This window comes from Didymella exigua (genome assembly GCF_010094145.1).
Source record: "Didymella exigua CBS 183.55 unplaced genomic scaffold M421scaffold_11, whole genome shotgun sequence".
Lineage (NCBI taxonomy): Eukaryota > Fungi > Ascomycota > Dothideomycetes > Pleosporales > Didymellaceae > Didymella > Didymella exigua.
This window is the reverse complement of record NW_022984785.1, coordinates 442,334-456,365: the sequence shown is the minus strand read 5'-3', so window position 1 is coordinate 456,365 and position 14,032 is coordinate 442,334. Positions and strand designations below refer to the sequence as shown.

Here is a 14,032-nt window from a genome sequence, read left to right as displayed (position 1 = left end):
CTGTGGCACGGGACTGTAGGGCAGCAGCATGATCGAACGCTATGCTCGCTGGTGGTGAGTCTAGCGGAGCTGACACGGCGTGTTATGTATCGAGGCGGGCGTGTATTTTTAATTAAAGGAAGTCGATCCACGTTGTGACGGGATGGCCCTTTTGACCACGGGCCGCCAGCAACGCCATGCAGAGACCCCAGCATCCAAGGCCGGCCGCCCCAGCACCCAAGGCCGAAAGGGGGCGCACCATGGGCTTGGTGGGACGTGTTATGCGATGGGAGCTCGCTGATGCTGATTCAGAGACGCACTGCATGCAGAGGCCGCAGCGGGCAGCAGAGGCAGCAAAGGGCTGCTGCACGCTCGCTCGCACGCCCGCACTAGAGCTGGGTCAGCGCAGCACTCGCCTCGCCGCGTCTGGTGCGCCCCCCGCCAGGGCCGCCGTCGACCACCCACAGCGCCGCGCGATACGGGCTGCATGCGCGGGTGCGGCGAGGGCTGCTTGGCTGGCGCTGACGGTGGGTGCGCTGGACTGTGCTGGGGTGCTGGGGTGCTGGGGTGCTGGGGTGTCACAGGATGGTACTGATAGTACAACGCGTTCAGCTTTGTTGTTCACCGGCTGTGGGGGGGGGGGGGGGGGGGGGGGGGGGGGGGGGGGCGCGCAGTGCAACTGTCAGCCGCGCTAGATGGCGGACTGGCTCGACCCGATGCACTCGTTCGCTGCATGGCCGCGCCGCAGGGATCACGACGCCATCCAGCGCCATCCCAGTCAGAACGGCGAGAAGGTTTGGGAGTTCGGGCGGCGCGGTGGGTAGTAATAGCGGCCACCATCCCGCGAAAGACCTGAGTCTCCTGTCTCGTTTCCACGCTCTTGGGATCCTCCACGCGCGCTTCGAGAAGCCTGCCTTCACTCTGCTCTCACCGGCCGCCTGCCCTACACCACCGCTGCCTCTGCGTCTGCGTCTGGCGTCTGCCTCTGCCTCTGCCGTGCTCCCCTTTGCCGCCTGCCCGCCAACGCCTGCCCGCCGACGCCTGCACCGCCGGCCCTGCTTGGCTCCCTTGACGCCGTTTGCACTGCCCTCGCTGACCTGCAGCCGTCCTTGCGGGCCGCCATATTTGTGACACCTCTCCCGCCCAGAGGATCTGCCGCACCACCACACCACGCTCCCTCCGCGACGCAGCCTGCGCGCACACGTTGAGCTGTGTTCCACTGGTTCATGACGGCGTGACAGCACCACGTTGTAGGGCGGCACTTTCCACGCACTTTCCACGCACTTTCCACGCACTTTCCACGCACTTTCGACACCCGTCAACCACGCTTCCACGCACCCTCCGACCGAACCAGCACTCGCCATGTACCCGCACCAGGGTGGCCAGGGCCAGATGCCCTCTCACTGGCAGCCGCCTGCGACCCAGGCGCCTGCCAATGGCGCCTATCCGCCGCCGCCGCCCTCGCATGTAAGTTCTGCAATGCCGCAGCGCAGCAGTGTAGCCCGTGCCTAGTCACGCGTGCCTGCTCGCCGCCGTCTCTTGTCAGCACAGCACCGTGCAACGCCTCTTGCACCGTCCTGCCCAGCCTCGCGCCTGTCATAAGCTGCCCGTCCGCCCGCTGACCTGCCCGCGCAGATGAACACCACCCTCCCTCCCCCACCGCCCCAAGAGCCGCGCCCTGACATGGCCGCCCACCAGCACCCGCAGTACCAGCAGCAGTACCGTCTTCCGGGCCCCAACGAGTGGACGCGCGCCCCGCCGCCGCAAGATGCATACCGCCAGCAGGGCCCTCCCCCACCGCAGTATGTCCAGCAGCACCACCAGCCGCCCGCGCCCCGCCAGCGCACCGCCATTGCCTGCCGCTACTGCAGACGCCGCAAGGTAACTTTCCATTGTCAATTCTCTCCCCGGCGTGTCTTGCTCACCTCTCACAGATCCGCTGCTCTGGCTTCGAGGCCACCGAGGACGGCCGCTGCTCCAACTGCATGCGATTCAACCAGGACTGCATCTTCACGCCCGTCTCGGCGCAGACACAGGCCTTTGTCCCGGCGCACACTGTCTGGCGCGGCGTCGGCGCTCCCCCGCCCATGTACGGCGCATACGGGCAGCCTCTGCCGCCTGCAAACCACGCAGAGGCCTATCCCCAGCCGCCTCGCCAGGGGCAGCAGCAGGGTTATTTGCCCAGCCCTACCGCAGGTCCGTATTCCTATGGTCCGCCCAGTGCTCACTCAGATGAGGGCAGCCGTGACGACCTGACTGGCAGGAAGAGGCCCCACCCGGAGCCTCACACTCCCACCCTGCCACCGCCAGCTCCTGGCTCAGCGTCACAGGGCTCTCATCGAGCATCTGGTCAAGACTATGCGTATCCAGAGCCACCGTCTCTAACCCAAGCGCCGCGAACAGCCACCCCTTCGGCACCTTACTCGGCTGCCCCTCCCGCATCCCAGCCGTACTACACCGCACAGCCTCCTCGCCAGGCTTCCCCTCAGAGCGCCTACCGCTACGATCCTAGTCGCACATCCTCCTCTCCACACTCGCAAGCGCCCACCACTCCTGGGTCAGCCTCCGCGCCCTACTACCCTCCCCAGCAGAATGGCGCTCTGCAGCCCAACCCACCCCGCAGCGATGGCAGGACTCCACCGCCACCGACCTCGCAGCCTGCCAGCAGACCTGGCATGCGCATCAACGACATCGTGAGCGACAACGGAAACGGACGCAGCTCGACCGACTCGGACATGCTCAACATGCTCAACCGCCGCCCCATGTGAAAACCTCTTCCGCATTAGAAGCGGAGCTCCGGAGCTGGCTCTCGAAAGGAGCACACATAGTGCAACGTACAACAAGCAGAGCTTTACGCACCGGCGGTCGCCTGTCGCCACTTTGTTTCTTTGTACAACCTTGATTTCGTCGCCATTGCCCGCCTGTCCTTCGCGAGGCGTCCAGGCCGGCAGTGGCGTCAATTTTTTGGGTGGCTTTCTGAATCTTACAGCGTCAAAGAGCATCAATCGATTTTCTAATACTCGTCTCGAATCTGTCTCTCCCGGATACCGTTTCCTGTGCCGATCCTTCGACTACCGCAACACATGTTCTTGCTGGAGGATGTCTCAACTGTTCTACCACCTTACAAAGGAGGTGATTTCATACGTTGGCGGCGAGCGCTCGATACACTTTTTCTTCTACGTTTTCTCCGAAATTGGGTGGTCATCTGCACTTTCTCGCTACTAGATCTGGGGCTGCATACAGGAGGTGCTTTGATTACTTCCACAAGCATCATTGCACGCACGGGGTCAGGCCAGCATCGTGCTTCGTTGCATCTTGCTGGATGTCGTGGTTGTTTGTGTTTCCATTTGCGCTATATACTCTCTTAGTTTGTCTGGATGTCGCTTTGACAAAATAGCGTGGCTTCTTCGTTTCTCTCCTGTCTTTACCGCGGTTCGTCTCAACAGCTGAGATGCTGAGATGTCTTTTTTCTTTGGGCACAATGGCTTGGGTGGCAATCTGATTTTTACAAAGCAAACAGCGTATACTAGTTACTGGATCTCGATCATCTAAATTGAAGGGTTGACACACATTCGAGCTTCACTCGGTGCGACTCCTCCCTCCTCAGGCAGCATCACGGCATTGCTCTCACAGATCGAAAGAGTCAACCACGGTTCTCCTCATTTCAGGGTCCTACCTCTTGCCTGTCCAGTACCGGCATGTCAGACTGTCATGCTGACGCACGGGTACGCGCGGTCAGGACAGCTGCAAGCAACTTGCTCAATCAATTTCCGCTCAACCAGACTTTGATTATCATCTGGACCGGTCCGTTATCGATTCTGCGAACTCACGGTCCGTCTCTGAGGTCACGGACCGGTGCGCAACGTGAAAAGGGCGATGAGACGGTGTCAGGGACCTGAGCTATAATTCGGCGCGCTTCGGACCTTAGTCCTAGGGTGCCCAAACTTATGGCTTCTGTTGGCGGATTTCGGGCAACTTGCTTGGTTCAGGCCGGCTTGAGCCTTGACCTATGCAGGAACTGCTCTTGCGAGGTGCCGAAAATGAGTCATTGAGCGCGACGGGGAACCCCGTTGCAGCATTTCATTGTAAGACAACGATCCGGGAACTGGGAACTCACGAGTGCTGAACACAGCTGGCCTCACGGCTGCTGCTGTTGGCTGCGGTGTATCGGCTAACACCTCCCAATAGCGTCCAACGGAAGCGGCAAATCGAATCGCGACATCGCAAACTCCCACATTTCAAAGACCCGACGTCTTTGTTCCCGCATTCCAGCGCTCCTTGGGCCGCAGAAGGGGCCGCGTTCTCAGAACCCAATGTCGTGGGCCTCCCTCCCACTCCCTCCCGCAGCACTGCAAACGGAAGTACCGGAATCCGCTCCCTTGATCATGCGAGATGCATCGATCGAGAGCGACGCCAGTACCACCACTGTGTCCCGGTGTCTTCCTCCCTCCAAGCTCTTCTAACTCGCAGCTAAAACATGTGTACCATGGTACACGGCTCGCGTGCCTCGCCGCTTTACAGCCGCTTCCCGCATCGCCCTCGACCCGCCTGCGCAAGCAGAGCCAATCAAGCACACTCTCTCAGTGGTACGCCAAAGCGGTAAACATGTACCACGGTTCGAGCGCAGGCTAGTCGGCACATTGGACGCGCCGCGAGTGCCGCGGAAGGACCCATAAGCGGTGTGAGAATGCAAAGAGTTGAATCGAGTGTGCGAGTATCGTAGGGGTTTTGGCTGCCGCGTGATATGGACTACGACAGACGAGGTGTTAGGGATTTTAGTGTACCAAGATTGCGAGTGGAGCTGCTGAGTGAGCAGCTGTCGCTGTGTCGACAGGGGCTGCGGATGTCAGCTTGCGAAGGGTTGTGTTGTCGACTCACGCAACGTCTATTCGTATTGACAATTATATAGATGGCGCGACGTGAAGTTCATACGCTCGTATGTGGGGGAGTAACTTTGCAGCGGCGTGCTGAGTAGTGAGGCATCAACCACTGCCACGTGTGGGTGGGTGGGCCGACCGGATACCAACCCTTCGTGATCTCGACACGTCTTTCGGGAGGGACTTTGAATCATCATCGGAGGATTTCCTGGATCAGGACGGGGAATTAAAATTTGCTTGCTGGGAAGGCGCGTGTCGGTGTTCTTCTCGAAGCAAACGCTCGGGCGTTTCGACCGAGTCAGTGCCGGAGACTACATGAAACGTGCAGCTATCCTGGACCTAGTGGTATATATGTCTTGGTGTGTGGTTTGGTTTCGAAAGGGATGCCTGGGGGATTATGGTGCGGTTCTGGCACTGGTGGGATGACGATGCTCCGAAGAATGGAGCGTCATTACGAGTGCCCGTGGCCAATCTGAGTATACGGTTCAACGCTCGGATTTGGAGGTTCGTCCATCTGAGTCGTTGGCATCGTTCACTTCCTAATCAAGATGCCGATATCGCGAAAGAGATGACGAGTCTAGCTGTGTGGCAGAAAACGACACTGATCGGAACACGCTACCACATCGCTCGTCCAGGCCCTCACGTTGAACTAACTGCCTGGGACACTCGACCGTAGCTACTCGTCGACCTCGCGCTCACATCTTGCACCGGGCCGCTTGCCAACCTTGTCACAACACACTGTCGCATCAGACGCGTCCCCGCAACCGTCCTGGCAGGGAAGCGTGGTAAGCACGCATAGACCCACCCTGACTTTGCATGCACGCTACATGGGCGAGTTGGGCAGCAACATCAAGGAACAGGTCCTGCTGATGCCGGTGCACGAACTACCCGGCGTGCGTAGCCCCCTGGGGATGGGCTTCTCGGAGCAGTCTCGCGGGCAGTCGAAGGTCAGAGAGGAGGACGTTTCCCCGTGGCTCGGGGGGAGGGTGTTTCCCGTAGCTCGGGAGGAGTATATCAGTCGTGTCGGGATTTGGAGCGGGCCGGCTATAGTGACACGAGTTATACATCACTGGAGCGGTTGCTTCTTCCTTGCACCAATCATGCTCCGTTTTGTTTACCAAGAGTTAAGCACTTGGAGATCATGTCCTTCTCCCTCCGGCAACAGCTCGTGCGATATCTTTATCCGGGAGCAGGATGACCCTTGTTTCCTCGTTCAGCGCAAGGTCGAAGAATATGGAGGAGTCGGCCATGGTCCGCTCGACTGGGTTAATCCTACACTCTTTCAAGGCGTATGCTTGCATGCTCCGCAGCTCTCTTGTATCGAAACACAGCACCGGCGCTTGTATGTGCAAGCACCCGACGCTCTGCTGCCACACTCTATTTGGGCTGTCGTTGCTTCTTCTCAAGACCTGTCGTTGCTTCTTCTCAAGGCCTGGCAGTTCTCAGTGCGGATTCAGCTTCATGAGCTTCGTGTTCCCCGGGCTCCTACTCTTCCCCCAGGGGCTCCTTCTGTATGATGCAAACCGCTGGCAACAGCTATGTTTTTCTGTGTCTCGGAGCTCTCCCTCAAATCACGACGCGATGATGAAACGGGGTAGTGTCTCCTGTGCTCTTCCAAAACAGCGCAGCCACTGGCAGTTGTGTGTTTCTGGAGTTTTTCAGACCATTTACTATTTCTATCGAGCACTAAACTTCAAGCACCACGTCTCTGGCTCGGCAAAAGCTCCGCCTCTCCTGTGCACTTCCATTCAGCCTGAGATTCCACTATTGTTAAAACAGACACAAGACTAGGAAATCGCGACGCGATGATGAAACGGGGCACTGTCACCTGTGCTCTTTCAAAACAGCGCAGCCACTGGCGATACGTGTGTTTCTGGAGTATTTCAGACCTTTTACCTGAGATTCCACCATTGCTGAAACGAAGACAAGACTGAGAAAAGGCCGTGGGTTGTTGACGGGTCTGCTACACGGCCGTGAGCGCCATGAAAATTCCAGGGTGCAACACGGACACGTCGGACATGTCATGTGATCGTCATTATCATCCAAGTGAGCGCCTGAAACCTCCAGAGTCAAAGACACGTCGGAATGTCACATCATAGTCATTGTCATCCAAGTGAGCGCTTGAAAACTCCACAGTCACGGACGGGCCGGAGGTGTGAAGGATGTGTTCTATATTCTAGTCATTATCATCAAGGTCGACGGCTTATCATGCCAAGCTATGTATCCAGCATCTCTCGCACGCAGTCCTCAAACCCTCGTTCAGAAGCTTCCTCGTCTCGCGTGACCTCTCTACCGGGCGTTGTTCTGAGGCGCCGCAGTAGGGGGTCCAGTCGGCGTTGTGTAGCACTTGGTCATACCACCATCGACGACAAAGTCTGTGCCGTTGACGAAGCTCGCCTCGTCGCTGGCCAGGAAGAGCACAGCCTGTGCTTGCTCAATGGCCTCGCCGAAGCGGCCACTCGGGAAGTGGACTTCGCGGCGGTGACGCTTCTCAGCGTCGTCGCCGAGCCAGTCTTGCAGGAGGGGAGTGCTGGGGAAGTCAGTATACGCAGTCTGTGTAGCTGGTCTTCCGAGGGCTTACTTCAGCGGCGCCGGACACAGCGAGTTGAACCGGAAGCCCTCCCTCGCGTGGACCATGGCCAGCTCTCGTGTCATGGCGAGGACTGCGCCCTTGCTAGCTGTGTACGCCAACTGCGGTGTGGCAGAGCCAACGAGACCGACGACACTGGCAGTGTTGATGACGCTCGCCTTCGTCTTGCCATGCTTGCGGAAGCTCAGCACGGCATGCTTGCTGCCAAACCACACACCCTTGACGTTGATGGCTTGCGTGAGATCCCAGATCTTCTCGGGGGTGTTGACAGCATCGTCGTCGTCGGCGTGCATGATGCCGGCGTTGTTGAAAATCACGTCCAGACCGCCCCAGGCATCGACGGCGGCGACGACGGCCTCAACGTCGGACTCCTTGGAGACATCGCAGACCTTGGTCTCAATTTTGAGCGATTTGGCGGTGGGGACTACTTGGTGCAGCTTCGCGAGCGCCTTCTCCAGCGCCGGGCCTGAGATGTCGGACATGAGGATGTTGGCGCCCTCGCGCGCGAAGAGAATCGATGTCTCGAGTCCGATGCCGCTGCGTCGTGTTAGTAGCGGTTCTCAAGACGGTCTTGTGTCTCAGTTGGGTCATATGCGACCAAGTCACGTTGATGCCAAGACTCGAAAAATGACACGCATGCAGTTGCGGCGGATATTCTCGCCACGGCCAGAATTCTCGCCACGGCCAGAATTCTTGCTCGCTCAGAACTCTTGCTCGCTCAGAACTCTTGCTCGGTCAGATTCCAACTCTTGCTCGATTTCGTGAATTTCAAGCATGCATCTCTTCAATTGGCATTCGCAGACTTGGTTGATTCAGCACACAGACAGCACTTACCCAGCGGCGCCGGTGACGACGGCGTTCTTTCCTTCAAGACGGCCCATGGTGAATACGTGCAGTCTCAGTGTCGGGGTGGTCGGAGTACAGGAGTGGTATCAGAGTTCTGGGCAGCGTTAGAGGCGAGGTTTGAAGTTTTATAGTCACGATGGTCGATATTAGTCATATTCACAGGGCGGGAGGCGTCATCCCTCTTTGTCAACGGGGAAGGTTTGCCAGCGCAGCGCCATCACTCGGATCGCGTACCTTTGACGGAGGGGCTTTTGCAGGTGTTGTCAGACGATGGAGGCGGCGGTGGAGAGCGTCAGTTGCAGGTACGGGGAGTTCAGGCTGGCGACGGCCGGTGTAATTGAGGGGACGATATCGGCGGCGAGAGATAGAGCGATAAGCGCCCGTTTCGGCGACAGCGGCGGCGGCGGGCAGGAGCGGACGCGTCACAGAGCGGTGAGGGCGCGTCGAGGACTCGAGCAGCTCGAGGGTCCCATTCATGGTCGCGTGGCGCTCGTTGCGTTGCGTTGCCTCGCATCGAAAGCGCTCCATGCTGTCACGTCTGTCTACTATGGGTGGCACAACGAGCGCCGCCATCTAGCGGGGCATCATGGCGGTGAAGGGCGGGGCATCACAGTGTCGCTCTGGAGGGTGCTGGCTGAGAGTCGGGCGTCGCGCGGGCTACCTGCTTTGTTGCAAGGGACAAATACTGCAGATAGCACGGTGCAGGCGTGCGTGATCCTTTATAGGCAGTCTACTCCCGGCGGCGCGCGAGGCTGCTGTCAGATGTTGCTGTCCGCCCCGCCGTGTCGCGCTAGCCCGGTCCCCTCCGCCGCCGAGGACGTCATTGGCCCGCGACTGCTCGCTGGAGCTCCGCACAGCTATCGCGTCGACGACGACGACGGCTGAGGCTGGACGCCCGTTGCCCGTAGCCAAACTGACCGCTGCCCATAGCCAAACTGCCCGCTGCCCGCACTCGCAGATTGCAGATAACCCGGCTGGAGTGCTTCGTCTTCGTGTTCATCACTCCCCCCTCCCCGCTCCATCAGCCCCTTCACTCCCTCGCTCCCCTGCTCCCTCGCTCCCTCGCCCCCTCGCCCCCTCGCCCCCCGCACACAGCACCATGGCCGACCAGCGCGTGACGGTCGAGTCGCTCCCCGAGCTGCTCAAGGACGATGTCGCCGTCAAGGTGGCGGGCATCGACGTGGACGGGATGCTGCGCGGCAAGCTGATGGCCAAGAGCAAGTTCCTGTCCATCGCCCAGGACGGCTTCGGCTTCTGCAGCGTCGTCTTCGGGTGGGACATGCACGACCAGACGTACTTCCGCGAGCTCGGCGTGTCCAACAAGGAGAATGGCTACCGCGACCTGGTGGCCGTGCCGGACCTGGCCTCGTTCCGCCGCATCCCCTGGGAGAAGAACGTGCCCTTCTTCCTCGTCTCGTTCCACGACCCGGACACGCACGAGTCGCTGTACGCGTGCCCGCGCAGTCTGCTGCGGCGCGCCGTCGACAAGCTCCGCGACAACGGCTACGGGGCCATGGCCGGCGCCGAGTACGAGTTCTACCAGTTCCGCGCGCCGCAGACACACGCCGGCCCGGAAAGGAACTCGAGCGGCACCGCGACGTTCCTGCGCGAGAACCCCGTCAACGCGCTGCCCAGCCTGACAGAGGGCATGTTCGGCTACAGCATCACGCGGACGGTCCACAACCAGGACTACTTCTACGGCATCTTCGACGCCTGCGAGAAGTTCAACTGCGGCATCGAGGGCTGGCACACCGAGTCCGGCCCGGGTGTGTTCGAAGCCGTGAGTCTTCCACAGCAGTGCGGCAGCAGCAGTGGCTAACGACCGTCCAGGCGCTCCAGTTTGGCGAGATCAGCGCCATGGCCGACAAAGCGTCGCTCTTCAAGCTCGTGGTCAAGTCGCTCGGCTCGCAGTACGGCATCACGCCGTGCTTCATGGCGAAGCCGCGCGAGGGCCTGCCCGGGAACAGCGGCCACATGCACGTCTCCATTGTCGACGAGGCTGGCAAGAACCTGTTTGCGCGGGAGACGGAGGACACAGACGCCCCGTACTCGGACATAGGGTTCCTGAGCGACCTGGGCCGCCACTTCCTCGCCGGCCTGATTGACGGCCTGCCGTCGATTATGCCCATACTCGCACCCAACGTCAACAGCTACAAGCGGCTCGTGGAGAACTTCTGGGCGCCCGTGACGGTCTCGTGGGGCCTCGAGCACCGCGCCGCGTCGATCCGGCTCATCGCGCCGCCGACGGCCAGCGCAAAGGCGACGCGCTTCGAGGTGCGCGTGCCCGGGGCAGACACCAACCCACACCTGGTGCTGGCGGCGATCCTGGCGCTCGGGTGGCGCGGGATCGAGAAGAAGCTGCAGATATCGATTCCGCCGCTGGGCAAGGGCGAGGACGTGGGCGGGGCGGCGGACAAGGGCGAGAGGCTGGCCAAGAGCCTCAAGGAGGCGACGGACAAGTTCATGGCGGCCGACAGCGTGGCGCGCGAGGTGTTTGGCGACGCGTTTGTGGAGCACTTTGGCGGGACGCGACAGCACGAGATCCGGCTGTGGGACGAGGCGGTGACGGACTGGGAGGTGAGGCGGTACATTGAGACGGTGTAGACGAGTGCGCTGTATGCAGCCATGTACTAGCCATGTACTAGCCACGTACAAGCAGTGTGTAGACATTTACTAGCCACGTACAAGTAGTGTGTAGACATTTACTAGCCACGTACAAGTAGTGTGTAGACATTTACTAGCCACGTACAAGTAGTGTATGTAGACATTTACTAGCCATGTATAAGCAGTGTGTGTAGACATTTCCTAGCCACGTACAAGCAGTGTATGTAGCCATGTACTAGCCACGTACAAGCAGAGTGTGTAGCCATTTACTAGCCATGTACAAGCAATGTACAAGCAATGTACGGTAATGCAATGCCACAATACTAGATGCAATGCCACGATACTAGATGCAATGCCATGATAGCAGCAATGTACGATAGCAATGTACTAGCCATCTACTGGCAGCGCATGTAGCCATGTACTAGCGGTGTATACAGCAATGTACTGGCAGCGTATGTAGCCATGTACTAGCAGTGTATACAACAATATACTAGCAGCGTATACAACAATGTACTAGCAATGTTTACAGCAATATACTAGCAATGCCACGAGGTGAGGCGGGTGGTGAGCGGCGAGAGAGTGGTCACTGGTCAGGTGAGCGGCGAGAGAGTGGCCACTGGTCAGGTGAGTGAGGCTAAATGGCCAGGCTGAATGAACGGATTGGACGGGCGTCGAGGCCGTCAGCCTGTTCGTGCGGGACCTGTGGCCGACTGCGTTCGACGGCGTTGGACAAGTTGCCTGTTAGGGCAGGTTGGGGGCTCGTTGGCCGCTGATTGGGGCTTGCTGGCCGCTGATTGGGGCTTGCTGGCCGCTGATTGGGGCTTGCTGGCCGCTGATTGGGGGCTCGCTGGTCGTTGGTCGTTGGCCGGGGGCGTTGGCCGCGGAGCGCGGGTTGGCGCAATCCAACAGGTACCATAAGCGGCAGGGTCCACGGCGGGACTCTCTCTGGCAGGGCCCACGGCTGTCTCTCTCTGGCAGGCCCACAACCAGTCTCTCTCTTCGCAGGCCCCACAACTGGACTCTCTCTTCGCAGGCCCCACAACCAGTCTCTCTCCTCGCAGGCCCCACAACCAGACTCTCTCCTCGCAGGCCCCACAACCAGACTCTCCTCGCAGGGCCACGGCTCGACTCTCCTCGCTCCATGGCGCACCTCGACTCCCTCGACGACGGCACGCTGGTGCTCGCGGCAGTCGGCGCCGCGACGCTCGTCTTCCTCTACCTGCTGCTGCGGTCCGATGCAGAGGCGGCTGTGCCGTACACTGTCGCGCCGCCCGAGCAGGCGCAGCCTGGCTGGAAGGGCCCTGTGCTGGCCGAGCCCGCGCTGAAGGTCTCGGGCTCGTCGCTCATCCAGTGCTACGCGCCGGCCACGGGCGAGGCGCTCGCTCGCGTCAACCCCGCGACTGCAGATGGCATCGACCGCGCCGTCGGCCGCGCAAAGGCCGCGCAGGTCGCGTGGGCCCGCACGTCGTTTGCCGCGCGCAGAAAGGTGCTCAGGACGATGCTCGCCTTTGTCCTCGCCAACCAGGAGACAATCGCCCGCGTCGCGTGTCGCGACTCGGGCAAGACCATGGTCGACGCCGCCCTGGGCGAGATTCTGGTCACGGCCGAGAAGCTGCGCTGGACCATCCGCCACGGCGAGGAGAGCCTGAAGAGCGAGCGCCGCGCGACCAACCTGCTGCTGGCGTACAAGTGGAACGAGGTCCTGTACCAGCCGCTGGGCGTCGTCGCCGCCTGCGTGTCGTGGTACGCTCGCTGCGCGCACTCTTGCCGCCCCGCTGTCGACGCACGCTGACCGTCCAGGAACTACCCCTTCCACAACCTCGTGTCGCCCGTCATCGCCGCCATCTTCGCGGGCAACGCCGTCGTCGTCAAGGGCTCCGAGGCCACGGCGTGGTCGTCGTCGTACTTTGCGTCGATTGTGACGCGCGCGCTCGAGGCGTGCGGCCACTCCCCCGACATTGTCCAGTCGCTCGTCTGCTGGCCCAGCGTGGCCGACCGCCTGACCTCGCACCCGGACGTCAGCCACGTGACCTTTATCGGCTCGCGCCAGGTCGCGCGCCAGGTCTGCGCGTCGGCCGCAAAGTCGCTGACGCCCGTGTGCGTCGAGCTGGGCGGCAAAGACCCCGCCATTGTCCTCGACGACCTGTCCGACGGCGACTTCAACCGCGTGGCCAGCATCCTGATGCGCGGCGTGTTCCAGTCCGCCGGCCAGAACTGCATCGGCATCGAGCGCGTGATTGCTCTGCCCCGGGCCCACGAGCGCCTCGTTGCGCATCTGACGCCCAAGATCCGCGCGCTCAAGCCCGGATCCGTCCTCGACGCGCCTAGGGGCACCGCCGTCGACGTCGGCGCCCTGATTAGCGCCGCTGGCTTCGACGGCCTCGAGTCCCTGATTGCCGACGCCGTCAAGAGCGGCGCCCGCCTCCTCGCCGGCGGAACGCGCCACGTCCATCCCGAGCACCCCCAGGGCCACTACTTCACGCCCACCTTCCTCGCAGACGTGACGCCCTCGATGGCAATCGCCCAGCAGGAGCTCTTCGCCCCCGTGTTCCTGCTCATGCGCGCCACGTCGGTGTCGGACGCCATCTCCACAGCAAACAGCACCATTTACGCCCTCGGCGCCAGCGTCTACGGCTCCTCCACCACCGACCTGGAGCGCGTCGTCGGCGAGGTCGACGCTGGCATGGTCGCCGTCAACGACTTTGCCGTCACCTACATGGTCCAGCTCCCGTTTGGCGGCGCCAAGGGCAGCGGCTACGGCCGCTTCGCCGGCAAGGAGGGGCTGCGGAGCCTGTGCAACCTCAAGGCCGTGACGAGGGACCGCTGGCCGGGCATCAAGACGAGCATACCGGGACCCATGGACATGCCGCTCAACGGCCCCGGCGCCGGCGCCGCCGCCTGGCGCATGGCCCAGGGCATCGTGTTGCTAGGGTACGCACCCACTCTGATGGGGAAGCTGGAGGGCCTGGCGAGCATGCTGGGGATATAGGCTGACGGGAGCACGTCAATGTGTCGTTTGTGTATGATATGTATCATGTTTATGTGTGATTTGTATGTCATGTTATTGTCATGTTGTCGTCGTGTTGTTGTCGTGTTGTTGTCGTGTTGTTGTCATGTTGTTGTCGTGTTGTTGTCG

The 14,032-nt window shown here is 60.9% G+C and overlaps 4 protein-coding genes across 4 annotated transcripts; 3 read left to right on the top strand and 1 right to left on the bottom strand.

Annotated features, from left to right (window-relative positions):
* Nucleotides 1–1,341: 1,341 nt before the first annotated feature.
* On the top strand, nt 1,342–2,747 carry M421DRAFT_61139 (uncharacterized protein; the record flags this gene model as incomplete). Its single annotated transcript, XM_033595849.1, has 3 exons — nt 1,342–1,446; nt 1,615–1,860; nt 1,914–2,747. The coding sequence occupies 3 exons, from the start codon at nt 1,342–1,344 to the stop codon at nt 2,745–2,747; spliced, it is 1,185 nt and encodes a 394-aa protein (XP_033449568.1).
* A 4,211-nt stretch (nt 2,748–6,958) lies between these two features.
* Nucleotides 6,959–8,602, bottom strand: M421DRAFT_419844 (bacilysin biosynthesis oxidoreductase bacC). Its single transcript, XM_033592269.1, has 4 exons — nt 8,527–8,602; nt 8,281–8,386; nt 7,438–7,983; nt 6,959–7,386 (listed from the first exon to the last, which is right to left on the bottom strand). Exons 2-4 carry the CDS (start codon nt 8,325–8,327, stop codon nt 7,146–7,148), a joined length of 834 nt encoding a protein of 277 aa, XP_033449567.1. The 5' UTR covers nt 8,328–8,386; nt 8,527–8,602; the 3' UTR covers nt 6,959–7,145.
* Nucleotides 8,603–9,391: 789 nt separating this feature from the next.
* On the top strand, nt 9,392–10,896 carry M421DRAFT_100436 (glutamine synthetase/guanido kinase; the record flags this gene model as incomplete). Its single annotated transcript, XM_033586517.1, has 2 exons — nt 9,392–10,072; nt 10,123–10,896. 2 exons carry the CDS (start codon nt 9,392–9,394, stop codon nt 10,894–10,896), a joined length of 1,455 nt encoding a protein of 484 aa, XP_033449566.1.
* A 1,141-nt stretch (nt 10,897–12,037) lies between these two features.
* M421DRAFT_100435 (Aldedh-domain-containing protein) lies at nt 12,038–13,885 on the top strand (the record flags this gene model as incomplete). Its single annotated transcript, XM_033586516.1, has 2 exons — nt 12,038–12,639; nt 12,697–13,885. 2 exons carry the CDS (start codon nt 12,038–12,040, stop codon nt 13,883–13,885), a joined length of 1,791 nt encoding a protein of 596 aa, XP_033449565.1.
* Between the last annotated feature and the right edge of the window lie 147 nt (nt 13,886–14,032).

Coding starts and splice junctions, on each gene's coding strand:
- M421DRAFT_419844 (XM_033592269.1), bottom strand. CDS start 8,327: ATGGGCCGTCTTGAAGGAAAGAACGCCGTCGTCACCGGCGCCGCTGG. Junction 7,984..8,280: donor GTCGTCACCGGCGCCGCTGG/GTAAGTGCTGTC, acceptor AACACGACGCAG/CGGCATCGGACTCGAGACAT. Junction 7,387..7,437: donor CTGTGTCCGGCGCCGCTGAA/GTAAGCCCTCGG, acceptor TGACTTCCCCAG/CACTCCCCTCCTGCAAGACT.